Source organism: Castanea sativa, chromosome 9 (genome assembly GCF_040712315.1).
Source record: "Castanea sativa cultivar Marrone di Chiusa Pesio chromosome 9, ASM4071231v1".
Taxonomy (NCBI): Eukaryota; Viridiplantae; Streptophyta; class Magnoliopsida; order Fagales; family Fagaceae; genus Castanea; species Castanea sativa.
This window is the reverse complement of record NC_134021.1, coordinates 41,298,620-41,318,638: the sequence shown is the minus strand read 5'-3', so window position 1 is coordinate 41,318,638 and position 20,019 is coordinate 41,298,620. Positions and strand designations below refer to the sequence as shown.

Sequence of the window (20,019 nt, the reverse complement as noted above, 5' to 3'; positions counted from 1 at the left end):
GGGCAAAGACATCTCGGCTGTAACTGAAGGGTACATGTTAGTTATAGGAACTGATTCTTGCTCTCTAGCTCTACTGGCATACTGCGAACCCCCGTCGACATTAAACCCAATAGTGTCAACAGTTACATACAAGTCAGAACCTATGAATTGCGGTGCCTGATTTATCACTCCCCACAATATGTCCGCATCATCGTCGCATTGTAAATGAATTGAATTGTAGAAAACTTGGGTACCCATTAGTTGCTGAGGAGCCTGAAATACAGTGGAGATGTCATAGGAATCCTTGTCTAACCCCAAAGTTGACATTATCCTCCATTTCAGTTTTCTCATGTATGTCCCACATTTCACTTCAATAAGCGTCTGCTTTTGGTTTAAACCTCGGTATGATAGCTCATGCAAATCATTAATATATGCCTCCCCGTCGTAGTAAACGTAGAAGTAATGCGGACTCATAACGGACCTGAACCACAAATAGTAATAATTATATCATGCTGTGTAATATTGTGAAACCGTAGGCTAACTATATGTCTTATGTTTGGGTGTTCATGCAGCTAAACAAACCTAAGCAAATTGTGTGAAAAAAAAACCCCCATCTTTTTTATCATAAATTTTAGGCGAGTCATAAAGTCTTGATGCAAAAAAATAGTATTGAATAATTGTATCATCTAGTCCATTAGACTGAGATTTCGAAAACAAAAATGTTCGCACAATGTGTTTGGGTTTCATGTGGGATATTGTTAAACAAATGAGAATTCAGAAGCATTGCAAATAAGGGAGATAATTCCTAGCATGCAACATGTACCACATTATTATGTTCAAATACCCCCCATTTCTATCACAACATTCAAATAATTTGTGTTATCATAAATGGTACTACAAGTGTTATCAGTTATTACCTATCAGGTGAGATGTTGACAGAATGGAGAAGACGTGGACAACAAACAATTACTGCACTTGGTGAAGCTGGTCAATTGAACTTGAAACTGGCAGTAGAAGTGGTGATAAAATCACATAGAACTCTCAGACTCAGGGTACACATTCAGAAGGAAACCCCACAGTTCATGCATGGCAAATGGTCAGTGGTCCCAGAGGGTGGAGGGGAGATGACATAATTTAACAGCATTCGAATTTATGTAAATCGAGTTATAAGTAACTCAATTATACAAGAACCGAGTACTATTAAAACCCAGTACGGATTTGCAATATAACTCGGTTATACTGAAATCGAGTTTAATGTTACATATAACTCAGCCCTGAGGACATTGAGTATTATTTACTTCGCCTAACAACGGTTGGACAGTAATTATACATATTCGTCTCTCTGATAGGCAAATTATATAGGAATCAAGGAGGAATCGAATATGAGTTGAATCAGGCAATAGGGAGGCATTGGAATGGATTGTCTTCGATGGGTCGAAGAGTTTCCAAATGGGTCGAGCCTCCACGTAACTTGATTTGTGGATAATCGAGTATTGTACCCGACCCTATAGAAGTAGAGTATTGTACCCTTGTTATATTAAAAGCCAGCTTCCTCTTATTCTAGTTGGGGGGTATAAACAGAAGAAAATATTCAGACATGGAGAAGAGAAGCCTCCTTTGCTTCTAGAGGTAACATGCCCACATGTTTTATAATTGTGATTAAACAATTTACCATTGTACAATTGTAGATTATGCAACTGTTTGTCAAATCTTCGAACAAGCAACGTCAATGTTGTTGTAGTCCACTGGCACCTGTTGGTAGAGCGACATGGTACATGTTTATCTAATAGCTCCGATTCAAAACTTGGTAAGTTCTAACCCCTGCACAGCTCATGCGGTTTTAACATACAATCCTGTTGTATGTTCCTCTTTTAGGGTGGCAGATATTATGTTGTTTTCATTGGTTGTGCTCCTGACATATACGACAATTGGGCAGAAGCAAGTAGACAAGTTTGTAAATTCGCAAACGCTGAACACAGGTCATACAAAGATCGACAGGAAGCAGAGTATGCATACATGGAGTTCTTGCAACGTAATGGTAGGAACGTGCAGTATGATGCTTCCCCATCGTGGACATCTCCTACCATGTCGACAGTAAGTCCAGGGGGGCGTCTTAAAGCAAAAGAACCAGCTATTGCGATGGAGACGTTAGGAACAGATTGTTGAGGTATTAGTTAGACATTGCCATTGAGGAGCATGACCACGCAAGGAGGATTACAACATTGAGTACTAACATGCTTAGTGAAGTGGTAGCCTATGTTATGGGGGATGATGAAGTTCATGATTTGACACGACAAGGAAGCGCAAAATGAAGGCAAAACTATGGCTCCTGCTTGTGGTATTTATGAATCTAGTATTATTACCATATGTGTTTGTGGGAGATATTACCTCAAGTTTGCACTAGAGATTAGCTGAAATGTTGTTGAATAGCCTTTTGGTTTCTTTTTAGAAGTTTATTCTGGAATCTGTCTTGGCCTGTAATTGCTTGTATTATTGTTAACATTGGCTAGGTTGTTTTGGTAATTGTGCTTGGCTTTGGATAGCCTGTAAGTACTTTCTCTATATCTTTGTGCTTAGCTCAATAAATACACTTGTTCTGAAGAAGTTGCGAATATAACGGGCAATCTGGAAAGTCATAACGCTTATGTAATATACCCCCTGTCTGTTATGATTTTGCAGCATGAAATGAAGACATCTCCAAACATAAAATCCAGAAATGAACACCACCTAGAAACGAAGCAAAAAAGACATTTGCCAAACTTTTTCATTACATAATATGTAGTTATGCACACATGGATTTTAACATATAGAACTGTACATTTCCATTACAATTAAAGATATTTGTCATTTTACATATATCATAGTGTCTTACTAGAAACTCTTCAAACATGCAAATATAGAACCAAACATGTTTGCCGAGCTTCATTAGTAACAAAAACTGGTAGATATTATATCAAACAAGTTGTCCAATATGTTCTTATCCTCTAGCTGTCATTTGTATGTGCAATATTTTTTCTATTAGCTATGCAAGAAATTATCCAAAAATATTTAGCTTGGCAAGTAAGACATGCTCTTCAAAAATATAATTCAAAAAGTCTCTAACATGGTGGTCTTCAAGGATTGAAAAATATCATCAGCAGCTATGGAAACCTGCAAATATGCCACCAAATATAAATACATGCATGACAAAAAGAAAAAAAAATAGGAAACATACAACCCTATATCATAGGGAGCTAATAATCTTCAAAACAAGGATGGTAAAAATAAAATAAACTACACAAGGTACGTCTTTGTAGAAGAAGAAAGTAAAATGAATTGGCTTTCATGTAGCAGTAGCCAACAAGTCGACCCTTGTGCCACGGCACAAACAAAAGAAAAGGTTTTAGGTTAAGACTAAGCAAAATAGTTGTTGATTTGACTTCAAATAGAGGATATTAAGAAGCAGTGAAGAGTTTTAAGCATTTTAGGTTTTATTTTGTTTATCCAGGTTAGCCTTTTATTAGGTTTTTAGTTCACTGATCAAACTAAGGAGTCCTAATGCTAGTACAAGAAAGAGTCCTTATATACAAGAAAGAGTCCCATTAATGTAACATGCTTCCTTTTATTGAATAACCTTCAAATAACTCACCAAATCACCTTTTATTCAATAGTAGTCATATGTGAATAACCTTCACATATATTCAATAAAACCTTAAAAGATAGAAGAACATACTTATTTTTTACTTTCCAAAAGATGCAAGCAATGCATTATGTATATAGACCACGACGTAATTCCATGTCTTTGGTTGTACATGATTTAAGATTGTTACAAGAAATAGTAGTCATATTGAACCAATAAAAGTGGAGTCAATCAGGTGAATTTATCATATTAATCATGCATTACAACTAATAGCATGACCTTGATCCTACAACTGTGTTTTAAAATAGGTAGATCAATAACACAGAAAAATTTGATGCCAGCTACCAATACAAGGCTGGCAATTTTGTTTGTCTTATAAAACTTGTTTTATTAAAAAACAAACCAACCAATTTTTAAAACCTTCTTCTTTCCCTTCTTTTCCAAATACTTATAATAAACTAACTACAGACTCAATAAAGCTATAGACTTAGTGATTTCCTCATCTCCTCTGTAATGTTCTTGTTTTTCTTTGTTTTCCCCTTTCTAATGTATTCCTTCTTGAAGAAACAGAAAGAAAAAACATTGATGACCATCTGTTCCCATCATCATTTTCATATTTTTCAGATGACAATTTTAATAAAACCGAATTCTTTAAGAAGCCACAAAGCTAAAACCTTGTTCAAAACCAAACCCAACAAAGCTAAAACAGCAACAATAATAATGAATAGAGAAAATTCTAATAGAGAAAAACTTAAGAAGCCACACTCAAATCAGAGGACATGTACAAGCCACACTTAACTCATATTAAATGCAAAGGGAAAAAAAATTGAACTCAGCATTTTGAAATTACCTTAATACTTTAACTTTGAAGATGGATTGGGTTGAGCTTCGGCTATGGTGAGGGTTATGGTGAGAGTGAAAAGATGTGGGTTTGGGTTGAGCTTCGGCCTATAGGTAGAAATAAGAGAACTTGAAGAAGCGTTGAAGATGCGTCTACTGAACGGACTGAGGGTGGCTACTGATCGGACTAAGGGAGGGAGACAAATTGTTTTGGAGATGTTACCTTCAAAATTCATTCATTTTTATTCTGCACATAACTCGGTTTCCCCATTACCGAGTTCTAAACAGTACCGCAGTAATATTTTAATGCCCAAAATCCACGCTGGATCACCATTGTAGCAAGAACCTGCCCAAAACTCGGCTTTGTGGAGATTGAGTATCCAAACAGGGACACACCCCTATATAATTTGGAAAGAGGGACATATTGCTAAATATTGCCCTCAATAGGGACAAAAGGCTAGAATCTACCCTACTTCCATGGCTAATGGGTTACTTTACGTCAAAGCCCACTTGTGGGTTGCTACCTATTATACTCTTCTGAACATTTCTAATCCAACTCAGCCACATCTTACGTACTTGGAAATGGTTGGTTCGCTCAGCCCAGCCCAAACAAATTATCACTCAAACATAGTAAAATCTCTTAAGCCCAAACGACGGATCAAGTCGAATTTACCTTCTAATGTTTCTCTATCTAATTCAAAACGTAAACTGACATATTGGACAGTATCTTAATAAGCTCAACCTCAAAACATAAAGCGGGTCTTTCAGAAGAAAAAAAAAAAGCCCAAAGCAAAGGACCAAAGGTCCACCAAATCCAATCGCACATTCGCACACACTGCGTAACGTAACTATCAAGCTAGCCACTGTGAGCGAAAGAGAGAGAGAGAGAGAGAGAGACCGAGCACCAAACGCTTTTCACAGAAAAAAGAAAAGAAGAAATCAGCAGAAGAGCATTGAGAGATTCAGATCAGATTGGATCGAATCGGATCGGATCGGATCGGAATGTCAAGCACAGGAGCATATCCGGGCACGTGGGCCCACGCGCTCGTAAAGGTGTCCCCCTACACCTTCTCCGCCATCGGTATCGCCATCGCCATCGGCGTCTCCGTCCTCGGCGCCGCCTGGTCTCTCTCTCAATTCTCTACTCTCTAAATATCTTTCCTATCATTTTTTTTTTAATTTATGAAAATTTGTGAAAATCCTAATGTTGTAATTATGTGGTTGTTGATAGGGGTATTTACATAACCGGAAGCAGTTTGATCGGCGCTGCGATCAAAGCTCCCCGTATTACTTCCAAAAATCTTATTAGGTATTCTATCATTTCTTCATATTTTATTCAAAACAAAATTAGTCTTATTTGTTGGTATGTATCTTAAATCTAATTAGCCATTGATTGAACTTCAGTTTCAGTTAAAATTGAATTGAACTTGATAACAAACTCACAGTTGCTTGGTGTTTTCTATAATTGAAATGCAAAATAAGCCCTATGTATTAAGAGATCCTTCCCTTTCCTATGTTACGTCGCTCTGTCATAGTGTAATGCATATCTATGCAGAAGTCACTGAAGAAGTTGTGATTATCTTTTAGTGCATATTATTTAAATTTTATTTTTATAGATAACTAAGAAATGTTAGGAAGCCGAAAATGCGCGTGTGTTTGAGAGAGAGGGAGAGAGAAATAAAATTAAAGAACTATGCCACTGTATCCCATGAGTATCCGGATTGGATACAGATACGGCTTCTACTGTGTAGTATACATGCATCCTAGACTACAATGGTGGAATTGAAATCTGTAAGTAAATGTGCATTGCATTTGTGTATTATGCAGAACATGAACTCACTCCTTAAGCCTAGTATTCAGTGGTTTGGTGACGTAGGACAAATTGTGGAAACCTATCTAGCGTGCTTGTGGTGGGTTTAGAGTTATGAAAAATTGTGGACTTGGGATTCGTGGTTTAAGAAGATGGGGTTAGGGCGATAAGATGGGAAAAAAGGACAATCTACTATTTCTTGAAACAAACAAGTTGTCAGAAAATAATGGTTACAGTTTTGTTTAGGAATCAAAGGTTGGTTTGATGATTAGAGTTCTAATAGGTAACAGGAAGGCTTGATTGGAAGTTTTAACGAATAAGGAAAACAGAGATATTAATGGTTTCAGGTGCTGTTTGAGCTAGATATCATTGTTGTATTTAGGGGAATCATATTTTGTGGAGATAGGTGTTTGTTTCACTAAATTCCTTATTCTGTGAATTTACTTTCCCAATTCAGCATCCTCATCAATAGGATTAACTTAAAATCCGACAAAACCTCATGGGAAACAGGAGGAAAGGTTAAAGATGATATAAAAGATCAATTAGGAAAGAGGAACATGTGTTGTTAACAGATGCAGCATGTGTTAGAATAGTTAGGAGTCAGTGGATCACCTGCTCCTGCACTGTTCTTATGCATATAATTTATGGACATTTGTGTTTAGCCTGTTTGGTGTTTCATGGGTGATGTCTAAGCAAGTGGTGAACTTGGCAGCTTGTTGGAATAGGGCTGTTCGTCGGTGTCAAATAGCAGTTGTTTGGGGGGTGATTCTGTTGTGTCTCATGGGGACTATTTGGAGAGAACAGAACCATCCTTGAGTTGAAACAGTTCTTTTTGCTTTCTTTTTTTGATTGGCTTATTCTTTCACTTTTGGATTTTTTAGATTTGTGTACTTTTGCTTAGGTTTTTGTATTCCCTCAGTACACGGCTTGTGTACCCATGGGAGCATTTTGTACTTTTTCTATTTTCTTTTAATAAAGTTCTCTTTACCTATAAACAACAAACAAAGCCTTAGTCCCAAAATTTTGGGGTCGGCTATGGATTCTCAATAGGATAGTTTCCTCCATTCTACTCTATCTATAGTCATACTCTCTATTACTCCCTTAATTGTCATATCATTTTTTTTTTTACTTCTACTAATGTGATTTTTGGTCTTCCTGTCCTTTTTTCCATTCCTTCAACTTTGATCAACTTGTTCTTTCTCACTGTTGCCTAAGTCAACTCTCCCTCATCTTTTCATCAATAGGGGCTACCCTTATCTTTAAGAAAATTTCTTCATTTCGAACTCTATCTTTGTATGTATTTCCACTTATCTATTTTAACATTCTCATTTTCGCCATACTCATTTTATGAATATGCTGCTTCTTAAATACCCAACATTCGATATCATAGAGCATAGCTGGTCATATAGCAGTCTTATAAAATTTTTCCTTTAACTTAATAGGTATTCTAGTATTCTTTGATTGCACAACGCTCTTGATGCGCTTCTCCACATCATCCACCCTACTCTTATCCTATGATTCACTTCCTCTTCAATCTATCCATCTTTATGAATTATTGATCTAAGATATCGAAAGTTGTCACTTTAGTATCCTTGACCATCAAGTCTTACCACCCCTTCGTTTGTGTTTCTTTTTTTACTAAATTTACATTCCATGTACTTTGTTCTGGTCCTACTTAATTGAAAGCATTTAGATTCTAGAACATTTGGTCAAGTTTTTCTAACTTGGCATTAAGCAAATCAATCAAGACGATTTGGTAAATATTATGATGAGAATGATGTTATCTCTCTCTTGTCCATGGGTCGCTTGAGGTGTATTTGGTTATAATTTTGGGTTTTGGGGGTGTTTTTTTTTTTTTGGGGGGGGGGGGGGGTGGGGGTGTTTCTTGCCATGATGATTTTTAAGCCTAGGAGGTAGATTGTCTTATATCCTTCAATATAATCTTTATATATCTAGGTGTAGTAGTAGATCTGTTATTTGGATGGAGGAATTGGTTAGCGCTTGTTTGATATTTGGATTTTGACACCGTTGTGTTTGATGTGGAGCATTCTAAGAGAGTTATAATCACACATTTGAGGATGAGGAGGGTTTGGGGAATCAGCTTCTTGCCTCATTTATGGACCCTTTGTTTGATTGGTCTTGGGCTTGGGGACTCACATCTAGTGGCTCTCTTCCAATAACATTTTTTTTGTTCTTCTTTGTACTTCTTGGCTGCCTTATGATCTTTTCTCATGAAGTAGTCTTTTTTTAGCAAATCTTTTCTTACTTATCAATATATATATATATATATATATATATATATATATATTACCCAAAATAGAAGAAATAGCATTGGTTCGACATCAAACTTGAAATTATGAAAAAGTAGTTGGAGCACTAATATTTCTAGCGTTTTGTTTTAATTTAGAGATATAGCATTCTTTCAAACTATGATAGAAAACAATTCTCACTTACATTGTCTTCAAGCAAATACAATGTACAAGCTACTATATAGTATATAGACTTCTCTGGCTCATCATGAGTTGGATTTGATGAATGCCTTAAATACGTTTCTGTACAAGCAAGCTTGGAGATATATATATATATATATATATATATATATATATATATATTTTAATGGATGAAGTTGCTCAACCCAATTTGTGGTTTTATTTTATAAATGGGTAACTGGGTTTCTGTTTTCAAGTATTATATATTATGCTCCAATCATCCTCACAATGTTAAAATTTAAGGCAAGTTCAAGCTTTAGAGAATTTGATATAGAAGCACACAATACCATATGGTTCCAAATTATATAATGTCTGGATATGGAAATTGCAATTTTTTACCTTCAATGATACCTTGAATTGAATATTTTTTTAGCCCATTCAATGACCAGCAAAGCACTTCTTCTAGTTGAACTTCTCATGCACAACTACTTATTATTTTGTGGTATAAACCTATGATACCTCTTTATGTGATGATGGCTCCGGTTCTTTTGTTATTTCAGTGTTATCTTTTGTGAAGCTGTTGCTATTTATGGTGTCATTGTGGCAATTATTCTACAAACAAAGCTAGAGAGTGTTCCACAATCACAGATCTATGAACCCGAGTCTCTTAGAGCAGGATATGCGATCTTTGCGTCTGGGATTATCGTGGGCTTTGCAAACCTTGTCTGCGGGTTCAAATCTCCTCTCTTACTCTTACATACTCCATTGGAATTCTCCTAATCAAAACCCAAAAATTATTTTCTTTCCTTGCTTTTACAATCCTTCTGATTCTTCTTTTGACAACAGGTTGTGTGTTGGAATCATTGGAAGCAGCTGTGCTTTATCTGATGCTCAAAACTCCACTCTTTTTGTGAAGATTCTTGTGATCGAAATCTTTGGTAGTGCACTTGGGTTGTTCGGAGTGATTGTGGGAATTATCATGTCAGCTCAAGCCACATGGCCGGCAAAAGCGTAATTTGTTGTTCTCATTGGAACACTATGAAGCGGTTAGACAGAGTGCAGTGTATTATGTATCGTAAATGGACTTTGTATCTTGTACTTTCAGCCGTTATTAATAGGCATCATAAAAGTTGGTGTGGATATAGAGATTATTCGATCTTAAAAATTAGGAAAATTAAAAGCACTATAATAACACTAACATAAATGAAATCAAATGCGTTCATATTTGATGTCATCTATAAATAAAAACCTCGATTTTAGTGGAGTTTGAGTCTGTCTGTGGTTTCTTTTCCTGCAAATTATCGGCATCCAAACAGTAATTTAGCTGAGAAATCTATGGCCTTGAAGCAACTCTGATTGTAACAGTGAAGTTTCTTCACTTATCTCAAACCTGAATCAGATGCCGCTGCGAAGAGGAATCGGATATTGAGAGAGAGAGAGAGAAGCAATTGGGAAGAGAAGGCTGCAATTAGGAGAAATCTGGGAAATTACTACTTTTGGAGTTTGGAGCAGTGAAAAAAAAAAAAAGCAGCGGTTAAAACGGTGCGCTTTTTAGTTACAATAACGTTATAATTAGAGTTCTAGTAATTTAGCAACCGATTGCCTATTAGCCCAGTTGGTTAGAGCATTGTGTTAACATCGCGAAGGTTGATGGTTCGAGACCTGCATGCGCATAATAAACTTTTTTGTTTTTTTTAACAATTTTCCATTTTTTAAAACTATTTTCCCATTATTTTGTATTTTTATTTCTCCTTCTTCCTTTTTAATGGGAGCAAAAAGAAGATTTGAACAATAACCAAGAGATTCAAGGCTCTAAATGGGACTTCCAGTTTTATGATTTTTTCTTTTTTTGAAAAGGCAATTTTATGTAGTTATTTATGGGCAAAACTTATGTACAGTATTTAAGTGTTGTTTCTTAAGTTTCATTTTTAAGATTCTGTCATGTGAATTTTTTTTTATAGAATGAAAGCGTATTTTTTAATTATGTAGCTACATGGTTGAATCTTAAAAGGAGAATTTAAGAAACGGCACCTAAGGTAATGTACCTAAGTTTTGTCCTTTATTTATTAATTTTGATTCATAGACAATATCTGCATCCAATTAGGTTGATACAAAAATGCCAACATTGAGTTTAATAAAAAATCATTTGTGTAAATTAATCATTTTCAACGTCCTCCTAATTTTACTATTGAATAGTTGAAGAGTACACCATTTTTTTTAATCCTAGTACAACATTTATTATAATCTATACAATATGATATATATATATATATATTTTTTTGAGAGGATAGTATAATATATGCATTAAAATAAAATAAAATTATTGAGTAAGTGTCGAAAATGGTGCCACTTTCTTTTCCCCTTAACAAAAAAAAAGAAAGAAAAGACAAATGGTGCCACTTGGATCCCACAATTTGGTTTTAAACTTATAATATATGATTATGATAACAAGTTATGATTAAGAATGTGTGTCTTTTGCTAGGCAGGATAAAGTGGAATCATTCTCATTACCAAAATTTTAATCTAAACGACCAACAAGCCATGTGAAAATACGCGCATAATCGGGTATTGATTACCTAAACTGGTCCCACCACCATACAAAAGAGTTTCAAATCTATTTGGCAAAATCATATTGGCCTTTAATAAAATAAATCTTTTTTTTTTTGGGTTCACATCAGTGGATTAGGACTCTCCAGTTTTCTCTTTGCATAAAGTCAAATATTAGTTCACGTGCGTGAGGCCCACATGATTTTAAGTTAATAACTTGTTAATCATGGACTTAGGTTTCCCAAAAAAAAAAAAAAAAAATTCCAAAGACAACTATCAATTTTATCGAGTGATTTTTAGTATAGAATATTTATAAATTGATGTAATAATAATTGTGATTGATGTCATTTCAATAATATAATAATATTTTTTATTATTAGTTATTGTATTTAAAATTTGATATATTATTTTGTAAGGTTTATATTATGAAATTGGTGGAACTCTTTAACATTATTCTTTGTTCTATTACCTTACCACGTCAACTTTGACCGAAGGTTTTTTGAGTTTTTAATTGGTAAGTAAAAGAAAAATGATGCATGCTTACGTTTTAATTGGACGCATCCCTCAAACAATGCAATTTTGGATAATAATAAAATTTACAAGAGTAACACATTCTTTGTTCTCTCTTTAAAGAAAGATTAATTATTGTACAATTTTTTTACTAATATAATGACTTGATAATTTGTACTCAAATTCTATATGTATTAATATTATGAGTGGTTAACAAACTTGTAGATCAGATCCACTCATTTGATCCGACTCAACCAACCAAAAACAAAGTGATGGGGAAGGAGGGTAGAGAAAGAATGGAGGATTCTGTAGTACATAAAAGGACAGTGGTCTAACATAAAAAGGGTAAAAAAAAAAAAAAATCCAATGTTAAAGAAAAGTTTAGCAACATGACCTTGTCTCAAAGAGGACCTTGACAAAGACGATGACTCATGGCCATGAAAGACCAAATTGAGCTTTCATCTGCCTTGATGAGGACAATGCTTGGCTCCTTGGTTTAGACATGTATTTATGGCTATTTTTAAATATTAAAAGATATATTTTCATAAACACTTGATAGTTTTTGCTTTTTGATAAGAGTTAAAAATTGAATATTTAAAAGGAAGTTTCTATAAAATTGTATATATTTTTTTGTTGGGTGTTGATATTTATCATACCTAACGATCCGCTTAAAAATGGGGAGCAAATAGAAACCATTCGATTTTTATGGATGGCAATGGTGGAATGTCTACCACCCAAATAGATAGTATTGGGTGACGAGTTGAATCCCAATCCAAAATTAACCAACCTATGATCACACCTAATAATCAACCCATGATCATGCATAATTGATACATGACCAAATAAATTTAATAGATACAATTTGCCTAATTTACACATTTAAGTTTGACAATATATCACGAGAAAAAAAAAATTAAACTATGTTCTAACTCTTGCAGTTCTAAAATAACACAATAGAAAATTAAACTTACCAAAATACTAATATAGTAATATAAAATGAGAAGTTAAGCATTTTTTGGAATTTTGTTCAAATACAAATTTGGTATTTATAGGAAAAATAAATAAACCCCTTATGAAAAGGTAAAATTAGACATTTTAAAAATAATGTCTAATTCAATCAATTCAAAATTATCTTGTTATAAGTTGTGATTTGTGCAACATTATTTTGATTTAAGCTTACTACTGGCTATAGTTTTTTTTTTTTTTTTTTTTTTAGGGGGATACTACTGGTTATAGTTGGTTTATTATTAACGTCACTTTGGTAGCATCACCAAGTAATTGACATCAAGGTAATTATGTGTAATAAGAATTTTTACCATGGAAAGAACTTGAATAAATTTTCTTAGGTGCTATATATTTGGTCTCCCAATTAAATTCAAACACAAGGTTGCATTGTCCAATAAAGCATATATAATATTATATTTTTTGAAGAATAATTAAATCTAAGGGTAACACTTGAATACATTATTTTAGGTGCAATGCGTTAGGTTATCCAATTCGATCAACATACATGGTTACATTGAATTCAATTGTCCTTAAAAAATAATAATATTGCTTATGTACGGATGGGTTTTTGGTTCTCAAGCTCAAGAGGTGGATAGATTAAAGTCCAAAGAGCCCAATACAATGAATTTGTAGAAAGTGGGCTTAAAAGCTAGGCTTCAATGGATCCAAGTACACACAGTGAATGAAAGATAGCAGGAAAGTAGGGAGAACAAGCCTTTAAACAAAAGAAATCCTCCTCGGCAACGTCCAAGGAGAGTGATCCTGGCCTATATTCCTTTTGAACTCAAATCTGATTACAGTCCTTGGCACTACAGTGTTTTTCTTCGCCCCTTTTTTTCCCCTCCTTCCCTGAGGGTCCCTTACATTATATAGCTCCCCCTAGATAATCCTAGCCCTTCATTTGTTAATCGTCCAGGCCACTACTTGAGCACCTGTCCCATCAAACACCTTTCTCAGCTCTTTTTGAGTCGGGACAACCAAGATAACACTGTCTAAATGTTTTCTCCACATAAATGCGACCAGGAAGTTTGGTGGGAGGCATTAAATATGGTGGCAGCCTCCATCCCTTCAATCAGGGCTGGCACATTCCCCGAAGTTCCTTTCCCTCCGTGTGACTTTCTCTAATATTGTGCCACTGAGGTGGCTCTATCATCCGAGGACGTGATCTTCTTGGAGCTATAGAGGCCTCCCTGGCTTACGCTATGACCCGTGGTATGATCCCCTCAATGGATTTCTGCACTCCACAGCTTATATTTATTGGTCAATGCAACTAAATGTTTCAAAAACCTAATATAGTGACGTAAGATATTACTATATCTTACTTTTACCCTATTTTTTTTTAAATGATGCAAATAAGTTATACCCTTTCATCATTATAAATCTCCGACGAGATGAAAGTCAATAAACAACAAACAATAAGTTAAGAGACACTCATTTTCAAAACGTATTTTACAATTGTCAAAGTGGTAAGTTTTGAATTGTAAATGATAAAGTGACATTAATATTTAATAGTGTACTAAAATGATAATCAATGAAATCTTACTAATTCTATTGTTATGAAAAATGTTGCAAAAAATGATAATGTTTTTTTTTTAAGAAAAAATATTATTTTCTTTCTTAAAGTATAAAATATTATTGCGGATGTAAATGCTAAGAATTTGGAGCTGAAAAAATATTCCCTTCGTAGATGGAAGCGTGTTTTGCGAGACAAAGGAGATTCAAATTCAAAAAGCTCTTCCAATCCTTCACACCTTCATTCCAAACGGTCTGCCATAGTTTTTGATTTGAATACCAAATTTGAACTTCATACCAAGCAGATGAAACTAGTTTCAGATTTTCCCATCACTGGGGTTGGTACTCAACCTCCCTGTCCCCCATAAAAATTCTCAACCTAAACTGCGGTGGGCTTGGGATCCCAGAGGCAATTCATGAACTTTGTTGTTCAGTTAGAGAAAATGGTCCCTTATGGCATGTTTGGATGTTTAAAAAAGGAGGGAGAGTAGAGTAGAGGGAAGGGGAGTAATTCAATTACCTTGTTTGGGAGTTTTTTAAGGAAGGAGGGGGAGGAATTTGGAGGGGTTTGGAGGGGTTTCAACTACCTCCAACCCCCTCATTTTTAATTCCCCCAAATTGGAGAGATTTGGAGGGAGAGTAGAGCATATAAAATTATTTATAAAGTAAATTACCTAATTTACCCTTATTATATTTATAAAATTACAATGTTAAAAACAAGGGGAAGGGCTAATTACTCCCTTCTCCCTTACTAATTATAAAAACATCCAAACAAGGTGGAGGGTAATCATTCTCCACTACTCTCCTCCCCTCTACTCCCCTCTACTCTCCTCCCTCTCTAAACTCCCAAACAGGCCATTAGTTTTTGTTTCTTTGTGAAGCTCAACTTGATTTTCATTGTTTTTTGTAAACTTGAAGAATAATAGGGTTTGACATAGAGCATTGAAGTCCCACATATTTTCGCTCTTCCTAAAATTGAGTCTGGTCTTTGAACCCTCCTAAATTGAATCATGTAATCACTTGTTATGAGAATGTTCTTAGCACAAGCCATTTGGCTTAGGGCTTCATTTTGGAACACATTTGTTTTGACTATACATATTTGGTTTAAGGAAGTCATAAATTCTACCCCTCAAGATTTGTACTCCTAGGAAGATATTATGCGCTGCATAAAGAATGATATGGAATTGTTCTGACGCTAATGATCACAAGCTGCTACTTACATAATGGAGTATGTGGAATGTGATTATTACTGAATTAGTGGATCTTTTGAACTCTCACAATAGGATCTGTGTCATTGGAAGTGGCTTGGATTCATGAGGATATTAAGCTAATGTAGGAATATTTTGTTAGTATATCCTTTGCTATTGTTACTTTATGATGTATTCATGTTGCTCTAGTTTTAGCTACTGTTGCAAAAGAGATTGAGGAGAATGCTTATTTTTTCTCTTTCACATTATATAATGTGTTATTAAATTAATAAAGTCTACTATCCTTTTCTCTTAAAAAAAAAGTATAAAAAATTCTTTATTTTTTTCCATAAACTAGTGAAAAATGTCTCGCTTCCTATCATTAAAGTTAAAAAAAGTAATTTTTTTGAAGAATGTTAACTGATTTCCTAACGGCATTAGTTTAGAAACTATTTTTACAAACATTTTATGAAAAAAAAATGATAGATTAATTAATTTTTTTGACAAATTTTATATTTCCCATAAAAATGGTATTTAAAATTTTGTTAATTTGATTTATTAATTACTCTAAAGACATCTGTTAACATGACCTTATATATATATATTGTTTTGTTTATCTTTAAATTATTAAATTATTTAAAATTTTTCCATCTCAATTATAGCCTCAAAACAAAATAATTTTTTTTTTAACTTTCTAAAATTTAAAGATGGAAAAATAAATTTGAAAGTAAAAACTCTAGGAGGAAGATAGTAATATTATAAACTTAAAAAAAAAAAATTGATTTTGTGTTTGTACCTTGTACTTTCTAGAGAGGTGAACAAGAAGGACACGTCTACCGTCCAGAAAATACCCGTAAGGGGTAGCGACGACTAAGCGCTGACTAGGCAGTCCCGTACAGTACACTTTTATTCATTCGTTCAAACTGTTCATACTATCAGTGGACAGGCTCGGTTTACCCGAACCTCAAACCGCGTACTCCGAACCACCTAGGCTCGGACTATTTGCCCTATAAATAACGATACCTCTCCCACTCATTTTCTCACGCGTTTCATGCTTATCTTCTCTCCGCTCGAACACTCCGAACCTAACGCTTCGTCGAAGATATTTTCGCTCAAAAAAGGTAAAATTATTTTTGAGATCTAGAAACGAATTTGCGATCTGTTTGTGTGATTTAAATTTGAAAGGATTTTTTTCTTTTTTTTTTTGAATTTTTGAATGTCTGTTTGGTTGCTGAGAAAGTGAAACGAATTAGGTTGATATGTTTTGTGAATTTTGACTTTTTTTTTTTTTTTTTTTATAATTCAATTTTTTTGAAATTTTACTTTGATGATCATGAAGATCCTTTTCTTTGTTGTCATTGCTTTGTGAATTTTGACTCTTTTTGATCGTTGATCAATTTTTGAATTTTTTATTATTTTGATGATCGTGAAGAAACTTCTTTTTTTGATATCCTTGCTTTGAGATCTACAAGTAAAATAAAGTTTTTTTTTTTTTTTAATTTTAATTTTTTCGTTGTGAGGATAATTTTTTCCGATTTATGTAATATCTAAATAAAATTGAAAAAAAAAAAGAACATGAAATCTGATCTACTTGTTGTTCTTGCTATAAAATTTGAATGTGTAATTGATGTGTTTTATAATTTTGTGATTTGAATTGTACTGGAAACGATTAAGAATGCGATGAATTGTTGGTACCAAAAGAATGGGTGAAGAGTGAGATCGAAGGGTCGGAATACATGTGACCTTGACTAGTTTGTTTAGTATAATCTTGAAATTTTGAGATAAGGGATTGTTATTGTTTTAGACATTCAAAATTTTGAGACAAGGGTTTGTTGTTGTTGTTGTTGTTGTTGTTGTTGTATCGTTGACCTTGACGAGTCTCTTAGAATCTGTAGTTGAGTCTCAAAATTTTGGGAATAACAGGTGCTGAGAGTCTTGATTTGGGGTTTGAGATGTGCTATTTTATGTTAAGTTAATCTGAGTCTTGGTTGAATTTCGTAGAAACAACTGATTTAGTGCAAAAAGAATTCATCTTTGTATCGTTGGTTGGATCAAAGCCTGTTTTTTGTTTATCAGTGAAGTAGTTGCAAAATCTATGCAAATGGGTGGAGAGGGAAGTTGTGGATTTAAAAGTTAAAACCCATTGGGTGTGTGAATAGCTTACCAATGAGAAAGATTGAAAATATTGTATGAGTTCTTAATTTACTGCATTTGTTTCGAGTCAAAGTCCTCATTTCTTATCGCGTTCTTTCTTCTGACTTGATCAACAGATAAAAAGTACAAAGTTAGATTTGATCGGGAAGGATGGCTCTGGTTTCAGGAGGAAGGTCGTCCACTTTAAACCCCAATGCCCCGCTTTTCATTCCTGCTGCTTTCCGCCAAGTGGAGGATTTCTCTCCAGAATGGTGGCAACTGATCACCACCTCGACATGGTACCGTGACTACTGGCTAAGCCAGCATCAGGGCGAGGATGGTTTCTATGACAATGCTGAGGTTGACTTTAATGGTGTTAATGTAGCTGATTTACTGCCAGAGAGCTTTGATTTTGATGATGATGACGATTTTTCAAGTATGGAAGCTCAGTTTGAGGAGTTCATCCAATCTTCCGAAACTGAAGGTGGGCATAATAAATTGTAATGGCAGTGATTTGAATTTCTTGTCCTTGTATTATTCAAAAACCCCTTTAGACCATTGGACTTAATTGCTAATACCTTATCTTGATTTGGGATGATAGGCTTTGGAGTGAATGCCGCTGAGGCAGTGATGAAGAATCTGAAGTCTTTGGAGGAAAGAAGTCCCAAGGCTCCAGTGCAACCAGCAAAGTATGCAGAAAAGGCAACTAAGGGCTTGAGTGCAAAATGCAGCCCCCGACGCATCCAGCAGCCCCGTTAAACAAGAACAAGGGCTTGCCGTGACTTTAGTTTGTAGTTTATCCAGCAGTTGAACAAAGTAATGTGTAGCTTTTGCATTCTATTAACTCTTGTATCCACCCTTGTTCATTCCTAGTTTCTTTTGTTCAGTTTACAGTCAATGTACCAACAAAACCTTCATGAAAATGTAAAACTAAAAAAATGTAAAATTTTAACAAAGAAAAAAAAAAAAAGATTCTGTTTCCTACACTATTGTGTTCTGTTTGATTCTCAAGTTCTTTGTTCAAAATTGGTTGAGGACAAGCAAAATGTCCTTCCAATGTGTTACACATTTCCTCTCTCTTTTCATGGATTAAACTTGAAGACCTAAAAATCAAATAGCTACTGTTTCCATATTCAATTATTCGCCCATAGACTAGGGTGGTTGAAATGACCCGGATGGCTGATATTCAATGTTTGCAACTCTTCTGCTTGTAAAGACTTTGGAGCCTTAAAAGTCCAAAGTAAGCCTGCAAGTTACGGTCATATTCATATGCTTGTCTTCTTAATTCAAACACGCATGGATTTTACCATTATAGTCAAATTTGAATTTACTTGAGAGGAAGTTGTGAAGAAACCTCCAATTTGGCAAGCCTTGGATCCGGCAATGCAAGCTCGTTTTAACGAGAATTAATGATGCTGTGCATGAAAGGAGGAAAAGGGACTAAAGAGACTTCCAACCAAAGCATGTTATCCAGCGTTCGAGATTGGATCCCCTGTTGAAGATACTGAAGGCACTTGAAAGCAACCTGAGCTCTTAAATTTTTGATGGGTACAAGGGACTCTTTTAGATTTATTAATTCTGACAATTGACCAACCATACTGAATTTACACGCATCATAATACTGCTGCAGATACGATTGTTTGGCTGCTTCTCCAATTAGGATAACATCCTTTGCTTTGGGTGTATATTTTATGGGTGGGGATGGTATAACTTGCATGTCAAAATGCTTAGCTTGAAAAAGAAATTATTTCTTTTGTTACACTGTGAGTACTATGAAAGTATGGATTACAATTTGCCCAAATGGGGCCTCAAGCTCAACTGACAAATCTTACTCATCTGTTTTATCGCAATACCTGTATATTTATTATTCTCTTTCGTAGGTTGATTGATAAGGACTAAAACAACATTTTCAAAAGATTAAAAAAAAAAAGGAGACTAATACAGCTGTTGTCTTTATCTTGTAAGATGAAATTAAATTGGCACAAATCGTTCCTTAAAATTTAAGTATGTTTTGAGAAATAATACAACCGTTATCTTTACTAAAAACCTTGTAGTTCAACTGATGTTAGTGTTTCTAAAAGAGCCAGTCATGGTTTAAGTCACTCTTCCCTCACTGTTGTAAATATCAAATTATATATATACAGTGAGTTGATTTAACAGATAAAAGATGAAAATTTGAAGTAGATTGGTACTACTTTACCGAAGACTATAGTTATGCTTTCTTTAATTTTTGGTGACCTTTTGTTACATTAACTCACTGAGTTTGAATGTCTTTAAAAAGTAAAAGTTAAAAAAAAAAAAAGTTTTTGACTAAGATGTTTGTGTACTGAGAAACACAGGAACCATGGGAAAAACCTGAAAGAAAGAAAGAGGTATGAATTGTTTGTTAATACCAACAAATTCCAGGTATATATCAGACCAAAGCCTAATCCAGCAGTTAGACTACAC

General features: G+C 34.5%; 3 protein-coding genes across 3 annotated transcripts in view; 2 read left to right on the top strand and 1 right to left on the bottom strand.

The window, feature by feature from the left end:
- LOC142609500 (N-acetylglucosaminyl-phosphatidylinositol biosynthetic protein gpi1) overlaps positions 1–10,026 on the bottom strand; it is a 28,764-nt gene extending 18,738 nt beyond the window's left edge. Inside the window, exon 1 of the mRNA XM_075781092.1 lies at positions 9,927–10,026. The gene's annotated coding sequence lies outside the window, so the exon portion shown is untranslated. The remainder of the gene's footprint in view (positions 1–9,926) is intronic.
- Positions 5,144–9,941, top strand: LOC142609502 (V-type proton ATPase subunit c''2). The gene is made up of 4 exons (XM_075781095.1): positions 5,144–5,562; positions 5,670–5,747; positions 9,238–9,408; positions 9,524–9,941. The coding sequence occupies exons 1-4, from the start codon at positions 5,441–5,443 to the stop codon at positions 9,690–9,692; spliced, it is 540 nt and encodes a 179-aa protein (XP_075637210.1). The 5' UTR covers positions 5,144–5,440; the 3' UTR covers positions 9,693–9,941.
- A 6,427-nt stretch (positions 10,027–16,453) lies between the features above and the next one.
- Positions 16,454–18,555, top strand: LOC142609503 (protein EARLY RESPONSIVE TO DEHYDRATION 15). The gene is made up of 3 exons (XM_075781097.1): positions 16,454–16,559; positions 17,709–18,055; positions 18,173–18,555. The coding sequence occupies exons 2-3, from the start codon at positions 17,743–17,745 to the stop codon at positions 18,328–18,330; spliced, it is 471 nt and encodes a 156-aa protein (XP_075637212.1). The 5' UTR covers positions 16,454–16,559; positions 17,709–17,742; the 3' UTR covers positions 18,331–18,555.
- Positions 18,556–20,019: the final 1,464 nt, after the last annotated feature.